The 14,578-nt window shown below is 37.0% G+C and overlaps 2 protein-coding genes across 6 annotated transcripts; one reads left to right on the top strand and one right to left on the bottom strand.

Moving 5' to 3' along the window:
- Positions 1–2,354: 2,354 nt before the first annotated feature.
- Positions 2,355–9,464, top strand: LOC111258602 (sulfotransferase 1C4). Of its 2 annotated transcripts, none has more exons than XM_022829993.2 (5): positions 2,355–2,737; positions 3,379–3,513; positions 7,110–7,364; positions 7,788–7,886; positions 8,498–9,464. In XM_022829993.2, the coding sequence occupies exons 1-5, from the start codon at positions 2,728–2,730 to the stop codon at positions 8,716–8,718; spliced, it is 720 nt and encodes a 239-aa protein (XP_022685728.1). In that variant the 5' UTR covers positions 2,355–2,727; the 3' UTR covers positions 8,719–9,464. The 2 variants fall into 2 exon arrangements, with proteins under 2 accessions (XP_022685728.1, XP_022685727.1); XM_022829992.2 differs by having other exon boundaries at positions 2,360–2,737; positions 7,788–8,162.
- Positions 9,465–9,586: 122 nt separating this feature from the next.
- LOC111258603 (uncharacterized) lies at positions 9,587–14,212 on the bottom strand. 4 transcript variants are annotated; one of them, XM_022829994.2, is made up of 6 exons: positions 14,120–14,212; positions 13,246–13,349; positions 12,851–12,999; positions 12,356–12,549; positions 11,977–12,118; positions 9,587–11,639 (listed from the first exon to the last, which is right to left on the bottom strand). In XM_022829994.2, exons 1-6 carry the CDS (start codon positions 14,142–14,144, stop codon positions 11,288–11,290), a joined length of 966 nt encoding a protein of 321 aa, XP_022685729.1. In that variant the 5' UTR covers positions 14,145–14,212; the 3' UTR covers positions 9,587–11,287. The 4 variants fall into 4 exon arrangements, with proteins under 4 accessions (XP_022685729.1, XP_022685730.1, XP_022685731.1 ...); XM_022829995.2 differs by having other exon boundaries at positions 13,246–13,343; XM_022829996.2 differs by lacking the exon at positions 14,120–14,212 and adding an exon at positions 13,729–13,995.
- Between the last annotated feature and the right edge of the window lie 366 nt (positions 14,213–14,578).

The following is a 14,578-nucleotide window of genomic DNA, read 5'->3' as shown; positions in this document are numbered from 1 at the left end:
GTTGTGACGAGACAAAATTATTGCTTAGAGACCAAATTTTTGTCATGGTTAAAGTTACAGGCATAATGACCGCATGTCGAAAATCGCAATCGCACTACTAATGAGGTTACGCATAGAAGCGTACATAGGTGAATGCGAAGAGTTAATCTTTTTCACCGCAATATCATCTTTGCCGTTGGTTTGTATAATCTTTGAAATGAGTCGTGGGGTTTATGTCTCGAGCCCATATGCTTTGTGCATTTTTCCTCAAGCACTGGTACATAACGTAGTTACCTAAGCTAGCATAAAAGCGACAACAATGTACGCTTGCACATCCCCTGAGATAGCTTAGTGGATGACGTATTTGCCTGCTAACCTTAGGCGCAAAATTAGGCTCAAGCGCGGGCATTGATACACCTCGTTTCAAGCTGGGAGCCAGCCGCGAGATGGAATGCCTAACGACGATGCCGAACATCGAACTTGAAACATAGAAGGATGTTTTTGTTAACCAGAGCAGTCATTGATGCTTTTACCTAATGATATCTGTGGCAGTCGCTACTACAGAAGCTTGTTGTTGATGTCCTATGTTTTTACCAATTATACATCTGCATGTACTTTACGTCACATTTAAATTAACGCTACTCCTGTGTCACTTCAAATATGGTATTCAAATATGGCTTCAAATTTGAAGGAAGGAGAAAAATATACTGCGCTTTAACTTTGAAATTAGACATAAAAGTGAGCCACCAGTTTGCAAATTCTCTTTATTAAAAACCCATGTAGCACCAAATTGTGACTTGAGTTGCTCCGTCTGATAAGTTTAATAGTGTAGGTTTTTATTTTGTTATTTGTTAGTCGGCTCTGGAAGCTTTTTGGGCAGTTCTTCCATAGAAATTCCCGGTTTCATGTTTCGCAACCTCCAGATATCGATCTGTTTAGTTTTATCCTATATTTCCCTTTCTGTGAAGATACTTCCTTTAGAGAAAAATCTCTAGGAAGAAAGATTGATGCAGTTGAAATAGCGAGCGACTAGGAACACAAGAGAAGGCAAAACGTCGTAAGTAGAAGGTTAGCTGAGCATCAGAGTTTCGGACCGAAGAAATTGGAACACCATCCTAACCAGTAGCATCATTCATTTTTCCCATTGCTGCCCTGAAATTATTGATTGAGTGTTTGATAGTTGTTCATATGCCACTTCGAACAGTCTTCTTTGTAGTTCGTTGATCAGCTTAGGGAAACCTTACATCATACGCTTTCCCATTAAATGCCGGAAAACAAAGATGCATAATTTCTTATTTGTTGTGCTATATAGTCGACATGTATCCGTATGAAGCTGATAATTGATATGATTAGCCCCGTTAATTCCACACATAAGTAATAGGTACATGGTAATCGGGGACCATAAGTTCTGAATCTTTAGCATTGGACCTACGTCATCCCCATAGATAATGTGTATATTTATATATCTAAGCTATTGGAAAAAACTAAAAGTCTGTTTGTATTGCACTTTCAAGCCATTCATTATACGCTGTATAACACTAAATTAGTAAATAGTATTGTAATAGTAAAGAGTACCCATTGACATACAAAATGTGGTCTAGGTTCGAATTGGACATAGACAGAATTCGTTTCGAGCTGGAAGCCAGCTATCTGATGGAATACTCGACAGAGATACAGAACGCAAAACTCGAAACATAGAGGGTTTATGGTTTTATTTAAGTATCTCGAAGGCTTGTGAAGACCTTAGTCGATTCCACCGAAGCAGTAGTTCATTTGGGTTGTATGCGTGCATTCTGAGCGGCGCTCTCAACTTAGGTGTTAATTATATAACAACTTAAAACCCAATTGGTTTACCTAAGAAATACAGGTCTGGCTAATTGTAATACATGAGCATCTCCATGCGTGAGCTATTAATTTGAGACTCCAAAGAGCTACTTACGTTCGGACTATGCGATCTTATAAAAAAAAAAATGTCGTTTTATATAAGAAAAACGAAATAAGACACACTGAATATACCTGACAACATCAACACCAGGACCAATAACATTTAACTCCTCAAGATGCTTGAAGATGTATTTTTACAATATTGGCCTCACTTCAGCGAAACATTAACTTGTACTATTAGTCGAATAAATCTGTTCGTCAGGTACGCGGCAAAAGCTGACTAGTAAGAGCGGTGATTGCCCAAGCAGTCCGCAGCTGCCCCCTTCGCAATAAAGCAATCATTTTTTTCATAACAACTCTAAATGATACCAGGGCCCTTTCCAGCATTATGTACTCTTCTCTCAATGCGCTTGCCACTGCGTAATAATTTCTTCATCTCTGTTTTGCCAAAATTAAGGGTCTGTAAGATAGATTCGACAAGACATTATGACCATTATTAAGATTATCGCAGGTATTGATCTAGTTCCATTTTTGTGCCATAATTTGTGCCAGTGTTAGCGTTGCTGCTGCTGCTCGATACTGCGTGAATGCCTAGAGCCATGAGAAAGAGACGTAGGTGAGTTGCGCAGTCATGTGTGTCTATTCCACAAATATGACCTTCGACAGTTCACAGAACGTTCTGTATTAGTTGGAATAGAATAAGGAAGCTCTTCTCGACGATCACAGAGTCATAGCAATTCAGTGGTACCGTAAAGACGGTCTTATACAGCTGTGACGGGATTATGACGAATCCACGAACCGATACTTGGACAATGAAAAGCTATTCAGTGGAAGAAGCCAGTTATTGTCACTGAAAACGCCATCATGAACATCGGTGAGTGTGGTAAAATATACATGCAATACATTAAAATAGTCAACTTTTTGGTTAAGGAACGCTTCATGACACAAATTTTTCTGCTCTAGTTATGATTAAATAATTTATTGACTACACATATATACTACTATAAATTTGTTGTCGTGTCATGGCTATGCATTTTGGTGAAATCTAACAGTTCTGTTAACCTTATACTTAATAATATAATAAGGATAATAATAAGGACAGAAAACTCTCATAGAATATTACGTAACGACTAAACAATATGCGATTTCAAAGTAGGCTATAAAGCAATTATTACAACGTATTCATATTTAAGAATGTTGAAATATCCACATACAGTATTGCGCTACCGTACAACGAGAAAAAAAAAATGTGATCTTGTTCTGCGAAAGATTTGTCGAAAATATGTAAGCCATGGAAGGTTACATGACGTTTGTCCAAGAGTACTTTAGGCATATTATAAGTGTATTTGATTTTCATGTGATAACATTTATGTGTGACAACAAAATATAAATAACATTTTATTTTTAGCTTAATTTTCTACTGAATACAAACATTTTTGTAATAATATCTCATATACAACACGTAAACACGATGTTTCAAAGGGTATTAAGTTTAATAATAAGTCACTCGTTTAGGTGATACCCTGCCAGGTCGTGAGGAGCGGATTGTGTGCCTGAAGCCCCTGTACCTCGACTTAGACGGTACGCGATTGTCAAAGACGTTCACAATCAAAAGTTGGCGGGAAGCCATCAGCTACCAGCCTCGACCCGGTAAGTAAAACATCTCATTAAATTATTGCACCGTCACCAGCCGTAGCATAATCTAGGAAGAAAGCAGGTCTTACATAATTGATGCAAGTTTCCCTATTGGCATTATAACCAAGTTAATCTGTTGAGTTCAAGTGTTTTCATCGTGGTCCACCTAAGCGGTACCTATTTGCAAAGTTAGTTCTTTAATGTGAGCCTCCTTCTTGAGAAAATGTCAAAGAATTTCGTAACCGCCCGCTGATAGTTTAAATCGACGTCGCACTTATTTCTAACGCAATTTGCATACGATATTTATTACTGCTTTACTCTTACAGTCTTCTCTTGATTCTTGGCTTTGCATTCTTTTATTCGTACAAAGTATCGTTGCTACTGCTCGCACTATCATTGTATATATTATAGCTATGGCTATTAGATTACGTAAGATTACCAAACAAGAGAATATGTGGCAAATAAACCGGTCATTCATTATCTTATCATTTTAAAATGAACACACTTCTAAAAATTGGCAGATGTTAGGGTGTGGCCTCTAAGAAGATGCGGTCTCTTTGTGGGAAGAGTGGTTGAAATTGGGAATGTGAGAACAAATCCAGGGTTATTTTTACGTTATATATCTAAACCTGCCTCATTAATCGAGTGCTATCGTCATCGCCACATAGGTCAGGTTGGAAAGGACGTGGCGTCTTGAAAGCAGATAAAAGGCAAAGCTCGATATAGCTATTTCGCGTACGAAAGTAATTTAAAGAAAGCTACTCGTTTTTTTTTTAAATATTAGAGATAATTTGTGTCATTAATATTTTAGATATTGAAGCAGTCTTACCAAACTTAAATGTTCGTATAGAAATTTCATATCTAGTCAAAATAGCCTTTTAAGACAATTCAAATCCTCGCTTCCTTTTGGTAGTATAGCAGCTTTCATTGTTTACATTGACTGTGCAGTATGTGTCGTTGACGGGACTTGCGGCAGCGACTCTTGGAGTCCTTGGATGAAAGACTTGGCCATCTAGATAACCGCGTCAGTTTCGATAATCTATCATAATCGTCATGTTGATGAAGGTCTATCATGATCGCAAATAGATTTCAAATGTTAACAGATTATTTCTGATAACAGTCGTTTCTCTCGTGTTCTCGATGCTGCAGAATCTACAATAAGTGAGGCTTAGGATTAACCCATCGTAATCCTAGCATGGACGTGTTGAGATAATGGTTTCTTTAGCCTTAGATACTCAATGTCCCACTTATCAATTATAGGATATATTGTATAAAATGAAATATGTAATGTCAGTCATATCTTTTTGCAAATATCAAATTTATAGGAAGAAAAACGCAACCTTGATAAAAAAAGACTACTCTCTATATTTGCATCGAAGTATGACAAGTCATTGGGAAGAGCTCACTCATATCTGCCCACTAAGACTAACTTAAGCAACATTTCTAACAATCAACGTCTCATCGAACAAACTTGCATTAGAGACCTTTTTAGCTATCAACAGGCAAACTGTGATACTTTTACCTTCCAAACACTTATTTCAAAATAATTTTAATCAGGACATCACTTAAACAAATTTTGCTTCAGCCAACCTACTCTAAAAATTCTAAATATATCCGTGTGCGAGGTTTAGTACACATTTCTATGTAAAACTTTAGGAAAAACATTTCGTAAGAAAAATACCGGATGGACAATTGCTTAGTCTGCAAATGTGGCATTGTGTTGTGGCACCTATGAATGAATGAGCCATTAGACAAAACAGCTTTAGAAGTCTCAAGACTACATCAACGGAGATAAATTCGTCTGGCAGCTTTGCTAGGCGATGTGTACGTCTTCTAGCTGGCCGTGAGGAGCAAAATCATTTACCGAGGCGGTCAATCGCCAGTACGAAGTGGTACAGATTAAGATCCTTTACTTGTTTAGTAATCGAAGTTAAGACCGAAATTTATATTAGCTAGCTCACCACAATGATGGACATTATAGGATAGTTCTGACATTATGGCTTGAAAAACTTTTTATCTTCCCGAAATTATTTTAATTTTCTTACACAAATATTGTGTGCTATTGATCATAGTAATAATGAAACTAGTAAATATAAGTACCTTAGAATTATTATTATAGTTGGCAAGCTAAGTAACAGTAATATATAATTTGAAAGAACTTGTCGAGCTTATGAGTCATTTCTATGTCTCATTACCAATGCCCGTAATAAGAGGTTGTCGGTAAATGTTTAAATCTTGTTTAGGTAATGACTGTAATGATATGATATTTTCATTCTTGTAACATAGTGGCACCCTTTTATGATTTGATATTACAACTTTCTAATAGCCGAATTGTATTGCAAGTGCTAAAAATTACTCTTATGAATTTGTCTATTGGGACGCGAGCTGCGCTCTAACAAAAGCATTGTTGAAATAACTTATCGAAATACGTATAAATTAGCGGCACTTAAGGACACCGTATATGTGCGATGATATAGCTAAGCAAGCAGCGTGGGTTCGCTGCTCTTGGTGACTTTATTTGAAAAAACCACCGATTCGCCCGACTTTGTGCCACTACAGTACTTGAATAACCAGGCGGTAAGCAGAAAAATAACTCTAACATAGGTTTCATGCCGTAATTAAAAGATGTACCTGCACGTCGCTAAAAAATAGTAAAGCTCTACTACTGAATGCGTTCCACAAATGAAACAGAACTACGTCTAGAAAATCGACCCTGAAACCTTCATGAAGTTCTATTGATTCTATTGACGGTAAAGAATGATGCACACAAAATGCATAGAAAACCTTGATTTCAACCGTTGGTGACAACTGTTTGTGTTATACGCAGACACTTAAGTTATAAAAATACTAAATAAATTGAGTACTGTTTATACAGCTAAGCACTGTTTGCAACAGTTGACTCTCCCAGCACGAAACAATGTGTGTCTTCGCCAGGTTTCGAACACAGCTTCACTCACGTTTAGCTAGCTAAAACATAACCACTGCGCCATCACCAGGAGATGATATAGTTAATGACACGGCCAAATTGCCTTAGACTGTAGCTGCCCTAACATTCAAAGCATCAGTTTTATAATACAAAATAGAAAGCTATTTGCATTTTCTGTATGTTCAAGTTGTTATCACAATAGGGTCTAGTAGTTTGGTTCCTACTGTCGAGACCTTCAGTATTTACTCCGTGCGCGTGTTTAGTCCTAGCTGACCTTGTCCTATATTATGTGAGAATGATGCAACGTAATCCCGAACGGAAACAACTTGCCTACTACTATTCTTGACCTCAAACATAATAGTACTTTATAGGCACGATTGTTAATTGATGGCTAAAGCCTTCTTTAGAAATTTTTGCAGCAAGCTAGGACCAATATAACCAAATTACTTGTCAGAATTTTTGGGCAGAAATCACAGAGATTCTACAGTGATGAAATTACCATGTTAGCAAAAAAAAAAAAACAGAATTATTGATCAGAATGATTCATCTGCTACATTCTAGCTATTAGAGCTAATGCGTCGATGAAATATTTACGTGAACAACCTAGTACCGTAATTTATTAACTGTACTTACAAACTCCGATAATTTTTTCTTTCTTTCTTTATGCATAATCTCGTTTATATAGACGATGTATTCGTAGCCACTTTTCCAAAATGCGGCACCACCTGGACTCTGGAGATTACTTACCTGTTGAACAATGACGGTGTTCCCCCGGCGGACCACCTAGACCGTTTACGAAACAATCCGTTTATAGAAGTTACGGGACAAGAAGGACCACGCAGAATGCGTCGGCCCGGCTGCATCAAGACACACTTACCAAGAAATCTCGTACCATATTCGCCTCAAGCAAAATATATTTATGTCCTCAGAAACCCTAAAGGTACACATACTGTATCTTGACAAAAACTAAACAGGTCTAGGCAGATCTAATATAAAATGGATTATTTTTCGAGTCTTAACGTAAGAGTTAACAGAACATATTTCAACATTTAAGTCAAAAAAAAAAAGGGGGTTCTCAGTATCCTACTCAACTAATATAAACAGTTTCCATTAATCTAGCTAGACAAGTCAATATTATTCTCATGGAATATGGAGTTCATTAATTTTTAAGCCAAAATAGAACATCCGGCAACTTTTTTCACAAACACATATAAAAGTTTTCGAAGCTTACGAAGCGAAGATAATGCTCCGTGCTGTGCTAGATTTTACTGTATGGGTTATGATCTCCTCACTGTCAGTTATTTTTAAAGCGCGTTTACAACGTTTCGTAAGATGAACAACTTAAAAGATATTGTGTTCACAGACTGTGTGGTTTCATATTTTCACCACCAAACGAAAACGTTCTCGGGATACGACTTTGCCGACGGAAAATTCGAGGATTTCTTCGAGCTATTTATGGCTGGTGAGATTGAATACAATGACTACTTCACACATCTACTCTCCTGGTATCCACAAACAAAGGAAGACAACACCATTTTTCTCCACTATGAAGATATAAAAAAGGACCCTCGCAGTGAGATACTCCGATTAAGCAAATTTATGGATGAAAATATTTATAATAAAATTCTCACCACGGATTTACTAGATAAAGTCATCAAAAACAGCTCGATTGACACGATGAAAAAGGAGTTCTCAAAATTTGAGATTCCTTTAAAGATGGTCGACGATGACGCGCCAGGTGTGTTTTTATAATACTTTCATCGTGAGATTAAAGCACTTGCGCATGCAATCAGGCAAATAAATTTTAATACACATACAGAAATAACACTACGATTCCAGTAAATATCCAACAATAAGACGGGAAGAAGCTTATGTTCTCCAACATTAAAAACCAACTAAACGTCTATTTACAAGTTATATATTTTTGGTATAATGCCGATACCACTACCTTGGTAACTTTTTAGTATTTTTATGCGAACTAGCTAACCCGTCCTACTCTTTTATATGCGAGCTTATTGTTATTGCGTTCAAAAATAAAGTTCAAATAGTTAACCCTATTTTTGGTGCTTACAGGTATTAAAAATTTTATAATGGCAAACATTCCTTCGAAAATTGAAGACGAATCTGTCGCGAAATTTCCCAGTTTTGTTCGAGAGGGTCGCGTTGGCGGCTGGAGAGACACCCTTACACCGGAAATGAACGCTCGGCTTGAAAAAAAAATCCTGGAAGTGCTAGAGCCGGTTTGTCCAGATGTTGTCGACAAGTGGCGTCAACATGGCATCCTGACATCCTAACTGTCTTTCAAATGAAACAATGATCACTTTCACAGAATTGTGATATATTTATTTCTCTATAACAGGCACCACAGAAACTAAAAATAATAACAAGGCCTTTTATATTCAATACTCTTACACCCTGGGCTGGCCAATAAAACCAAATTTTAGAACAGACATAAAGACAACAGTTCTTAACTGCAAAAATAAGAAAGCAAAGAAATATTGTCTAAATCTGAATCTATTATAAAGCCTTCAGGTTATTTAGTTGTTTATTTCTAACGACACAACAGCACAACTTTAAAAAACATAAGCTTACCAAATGATTTACTTTTGTGGTTGAGAAATTTTACATCAGTCAGTCGTGTATCTATTAGACAGCAAACACGATGATTTAAGGACGATTCAAAAGTACGATCTATTTATCCCTGAATAATCACTAGAAATAATATTTTGTAATGACATCAGCGAACTAATCATATGTCACCTAAGCTCCTCAATGTACGAACACTTTCCAAATGGTCGTCTCGCTTGATGCGCTGCAGGATCGACAATGGTCTGTGAATTATTATAGAAAATTAATGGGAGACGCGTAAAGCAGTAGAATATTTTTCTATTTTTCAGTAATTTACTTTGGTTTCATAGCATTAATCACATGCATCCGGATAGACGCTAGAGGTTAACTATATACTAGGTCCCCTATTTTAAAATAAACCTGACCATTCAGTCGTGTTCCTTGGTAATAAATTCACTCAAAATTTTTTGAAGCTTTATGTTATTTTTTATGGATTTAGGAAATATCGGATTGTCAATATGTAGTACTATGTAATTAGCCTAATGACAAGTGGTATGTATAAGGCGAAATTCTCTATAAAGACCGAACACATGATTAGGTGATAACAATATCTTTTTTTAATGTTTCAATCGTAATAGCTTTTATTTCTATCGACTTACACTACAGGTTTATATTATTGGACCACGATAATTTTATTGAAATATTCTTCCACTTCATGTTTGTATCGTCTTTAACCAGCTCCTTATGCGGAAGTTATAGGCTTGCATCCGTTATAGGTGCTTTTCAGATTAGAAGGATACTGTCGATAAAGAAAACCTCTTTACCCTTGCCACCTGATCCCTTACCCAACTCGTCACAAAACTTATGCACTGTTGCCTAGTTCTTTAAAAACTGATTTTCGTAATCTTGTTTTAGCGCCGAGCTGGCATATATTTCTTAATTGCTTTGCTAAGCGTACAGTCCCTCACAATATACTTAATGATCTTCTACTTCACGAATAAATCTACTCACTCAGAACACATTGACGTACATAATATTGCGCTAGCTCAGCGTATTCGAATCTACTTTTGTTGTTCGATACCCTAATGCAACCACAAATGCCTCTAATTCTTTTTCCGATATTCAAATCTCTTTGGAATTTGAGTGCTGAATCCTCGTTCAAAGGACTGCTTCAGACGTGGGCTTGTGACAAATACTCCATTTTCGCTATGTCGGTATGTGAATATTTAGTGTCTGCCTTTCAAAACGCATGCTTAAATTGAAATTTGTAATTTGTATCCTTTCATGGAGTGTTTCATTTCGAGTTATTACTAGTACGGAAAGATAATACTAGGTATCATCGACGAACTATCACGAATATCACCTCTTTATGTAGGCATAAGAGGAAATGGGTACATTAGTAACATTTTAAACAGACATAATAAATAAATCAGAGTTGAATAACGGACAAAAAAACAACGACAACTGTATGATATTACTAAACCTACTTTGGCAAAAAGTTACATCAGTGTATTAGAATCGCTGGACTACTACGAATATAATTGTTAATAAGCTCAACAAACCTTTAGTCGTCGATTACAAATTGTTCATATTTCTGTTTTAATAAGTAAAGCAGTAAAACGATATGATATTTTATAGAGAATATTTTCTCGAAGAACAAAAAATTCGAGTGGTATATACAAAGAGTTCCTCAAACTATTTTTGAAGTATTCTAATACTAAAAGGTTTATTAAAGCCCGTGCTAAATTTCACTGTAGCAGGAAATTATCTAATTGAAAATTATAGTTTTATCGCTCCCGTATATTAAATAATTAGTCATTACTAAGGCCCGGCAGAATAACATGCGAACATATTCGTCAAACGTAACTCACTTTACTTTTACATCTACTCTTTCGAGTAACATGCGTTGAAACGACGTCGGATTAATGAATTTATTGTAGCGGAGCGAAAGCACTGCGTTTCTTAGGTAAACTTGGGTGAGCGAATAATGAAAACTTCGCTATTAGTGAAAAAGAATTAATTGGTTCACATAAGTAGATTCTATTTTTCTCGTTTCTGTAATCTCTCTTTTCTTGTTCTTCGCGCTGACGAACAATCGCTATAGAAAGCCTGTACGGTTGATTAGATAAAATAAACTAGGTTTACTTACCCCTTAAAAGAAGAAGCTAGGTCGGTGTTTCCATATCCTTAGTAAATTATAGGAATGCCCCGCAGTATCACTCGTCAATTTTTGTTAAAGTTTCTATGGCGATCCTCGACATTGCAGTATTAGATACATAGATGAGCATATTTCCTCTACATAGCTGTTGTTCTGTCATCTTCTGAGGTACTGTCGCCTTCGCTTCCTTCGTCCTCCTGTTTACAGTTTTCCTTTTGCTTCTGTTGACCTCGTTGGTGCTGGTCGATTCGCCTATCCTGGGACAGTTTCGCCGTTTTTTCCTTGCGTCGTTCCAGTTTTCGTTTTATGCGGTTGTGACGTTTCTTCATTTCGGTTTCCCAACGTCTTCGATACTGTAAGTAAAGTTTCATGGCGATCTGGGCATCCTGTACGGAACTGTGTTCGCCTTCTTGTATGTTCAGGTCAAGGATTTTGAGGGCAAGATTTTTTAACGAAGGCGTACGTCCTCCAAACATTTCTCGAAACGGTCTGCAATTTGTACATCAACGTAAATTTAATGAAGGTCAGTCGATCGTAGCGAAAATTGGTAGGTGCGCCGTATGAGCGAGTAAACACAAAAAAGCCTTGTAGAACAAACGGAGGGAGAAACACAGAACAGTGATTTTAAACAAAATAATTATGTCGTCTTATATTAAAGGGAAATTATGTAATATTGCAGAAGATCGTGCACGCCTTCTCGTATGGAGTAATGACAAACGTCTGAACTCATATATGCAGTTGCTAATAACAGCTACTTTAACCAAAATACAGAACAAATGCTTACATGCGCTTGTATAATAAATAAATAATCCTACGTATTACCCACCGAAATAACGACGTATCGCGAGTCATTCTATTTGGATGTGAGAGAAACATAACCTCAAAGTCGTGGCGCAAATCGTGTCCTACAATAATACGCTCCTTAAGTAGATCTGACACCTCTTTCTGAACCACAGTTAGCTCTATTCCTGTGAGACAATAATGCACACACGGAATATATCGCAAAGATGTTATACAGTAAGATTCCTTAAAGCGTAGATGCGAAAGAACAATTTATTATGTAAATAGTTTCAAAGAGACAAATTATATGAACAAAGAAAATGCTGAACATCTTCACGATGATTTCACGGATTTAGGCTAGCTGAAAGCTGCAGCTTTAAAAGGTGAGCTGGAAAATAGAAGAATGGTTCAGTTCATAGACTCACCATCCCAGAGATGCTCAGGTCTAATCCCACTGATTGCAGTTCGATAATCTACAACTGTCTCTCGAGGCTTCACGTATTTATCGTAAATGACGTTTCCGTGGATGTTGACCATAGTGATTCGTGCCAACATGTGCTCACGGCCACCGGGACCGACTCCTACCATTTCACAGTCAAGGGCCAGCACCTTCGTAGGGCTGGAATAGTGTTAATAATAAAAAAGATAATTAGGATATATGAGTGGAAGGCAATAGAAATTCTTACTTTTTTAATATTCCTAGCCATTGATATTTAAATACATCAGTGAATACCTAAGTAGACTGAGTTTAAATCAACTTATCTACTTCAATATGACGTTCTATTGATTATCTATGCTGAAACCCTTTTGCTATGGATCCGTGCGGTAAAGGGGATATAAACAAATCGATCAATTAATACGCTAACTTCGCGGGGCAAACTTTAAAAGGAATACGAACTAACTATAGAAAATTTACCAACTTTTGAAGCTGTGATTTGTCTGGCGTTTTTTGACCCTGACGAATCTCAGTAGATTCGCTTTTTTTGATTCCCATGATATCTTTAAGCCTTTCCCAGTTGGCTGACACGCCTTCAGACCCTGTTGGTCTTGACACTACAGTTTTCGCGGCCTACATGGTTGCAAAAGACGAATATAAAATGATCGTCAATGAAATCAGACGATTACCAATCAAATTATGGTTGTTAATTTGCATGTAGAATCGTGAATTTTTATTCCTTAATTTCTCTTAAAAAGGTTAGGAAAAAATACAGAACGTATGGCACCAATCAGATATTGCAACCACCAAATCATCGAAAAATCTATGGATGATCACTTCAGGTCTGTTTATATCAGGAAAGTGATAGAAGTGGCTTACTTTAACGAGAAGGGCCTTTCTTCTCGTTTTTCGGATAAGCCGCTTGTCACGAAGTTTTTCCGCCCGGCTTTTGGTTTCGTTTGACATCCTTTCTGAAACTAGAACTTACCGATTTCATGATATGTTACCACATAGGGTGCTATTTGTTAACATTACAAAACGGTTAAGGGTTGCACGGAGAAACTCAAGTTACTGTTAGGATATGACGATGATTAGTGCATTCCTATATATTTGCTTACGGCAATAGGTCATTTATGCAAACGGTAAGAATCCTACTGCAACTATAATCTGACATACCTGATTAAGTTGTAAAGATACCTCTAGTTCATATTATAATATTATATGCATAAAATGATCTAGAGGGCTTAACGCGCTCCAGTGCCAGCTTGTTTTGAATCAATGAATACCTGTCAGCATAATGGGCACGGTTATTTCTAACAGGTAGTTACGACTAATAAAATGATTTGTATACGCAACACTTACGACTTCATATTTGCATTAAAAACAGGCACACTACATTATACAGTTGGCATTACGCTTGCTACAGACATCCAGAGAAGATTAAGCATATGCGCTCAACGAGCGAGATCAATCTAACTGCTAAAGAAAAACTGTCGCCGTTTTTTTGGCGTTATACAATTTTACTTTATAACGAAAACGCGCTGTTCTTCTCTACATCTATAACCACAACGGCTTTTATGTTGTCCGCCTTCGAATATTTCGGACGTCTGCCCAGGCGTTTTAAAGCAACCGGCCAGTTACTGAGTGTTTACAGCAACATGACGCTCTACTGCGCTGCTTCTTGCGGATGAAGCAAAAAACATAAACGCCTCCGTACTTTGTGTTACTATCACCGCGAAAGAGAGATACTCACCTACTGGGCCAGACGTATTGTTCATTTGACCCGTGAACAGTTCGTGATCGGAAAACAGCTTCTTCGTGATCGAATATCGATTCGAACCACATGGACCTGTTTTTGTTTATAGACGGCGCTTCGATTCATGCTTGCTGTCTGCAAACAAAAGAGGAGAAAACAGAGGGCGATAGCATATGCGCGCGGGTGCGTCGATAAAACTGACGCGTTTCCCGCGAAAGCCATGGTAAAACAAAATTTCTGTTACTGCGTATTAACTTTGAGAAAAAGTATTAGCTGATTCTAAGTGGAGTAAGACAGATTGTTGCGAAGAACGCGACTGTTTAAGATGAAACATGCGTTATTTTCATCTAAAATCTCATCTCATAAATGCAGTACATAAAGAACCTATATATGTCTGAGTTATAGTTGATTTATATAATGAACTGTAGTTATAATGAAATCATATTAATAGTTAGT

This window comes from Varroa jacobsoni, unplaced genomic scaffold (assembly GCF_002532875.2).
Source record: "Varroa jacobsoni isolate VJ856 unplaced genomic scaffold, vjacob_1.0 scaffold_252, whole genome shotgun sequence".
Classification (NCBI taxonomy): domain Eukaryota; kingdom Metazoa; phylum Arthropoda; class Arachnida; order Mesostigmata; family Varroidae; genus Varroa; species Varroa jacobsoni.
Note: the sequence above shows the minus strand (reverse complement) of the source record. Positions and strands in the feature narration are given on the sequence as shown.

Bases quoted from the DNA above. Each gene is read 5' to 3' on its own strand.
- LOC111258602 (XM_022829992.2), top strand. The intron at 7,365-7,787 runs GTACACATACTG...TTGTGTTCACAG, and splicing joins TGTCCTCAGAAACCCTAAAG to ACTGTGTGGTTTCATATTTT. The intron at 8,163-8,497 runs GTGTGTTTTTAT...TGGTGCTTACAG, and splicing joins GGTCGACGATGACGCGCCAG to GTATTAAAAATTTTATAATG.
- LOC111258603 (XM_022829994.2), bottom strand. From the start codon at position 14,144: ATGAACAATACGTCTGGCCCAGTAG. The intron at 12,550-12,850 runs GTTGGTAAATTT...ACACTATTCCAG, and splicing joins GACAAATCACAGCTTCAAAA to CCCTACGAAGGTGCTGGCCC. The intron at 11,640-11,976 runs GTGGGTAATACG...TACAAATTGCAG, and splicing joins CGCGATACGTCGTTATTTCG to ACCGTTTCGAGAAATGTTTG.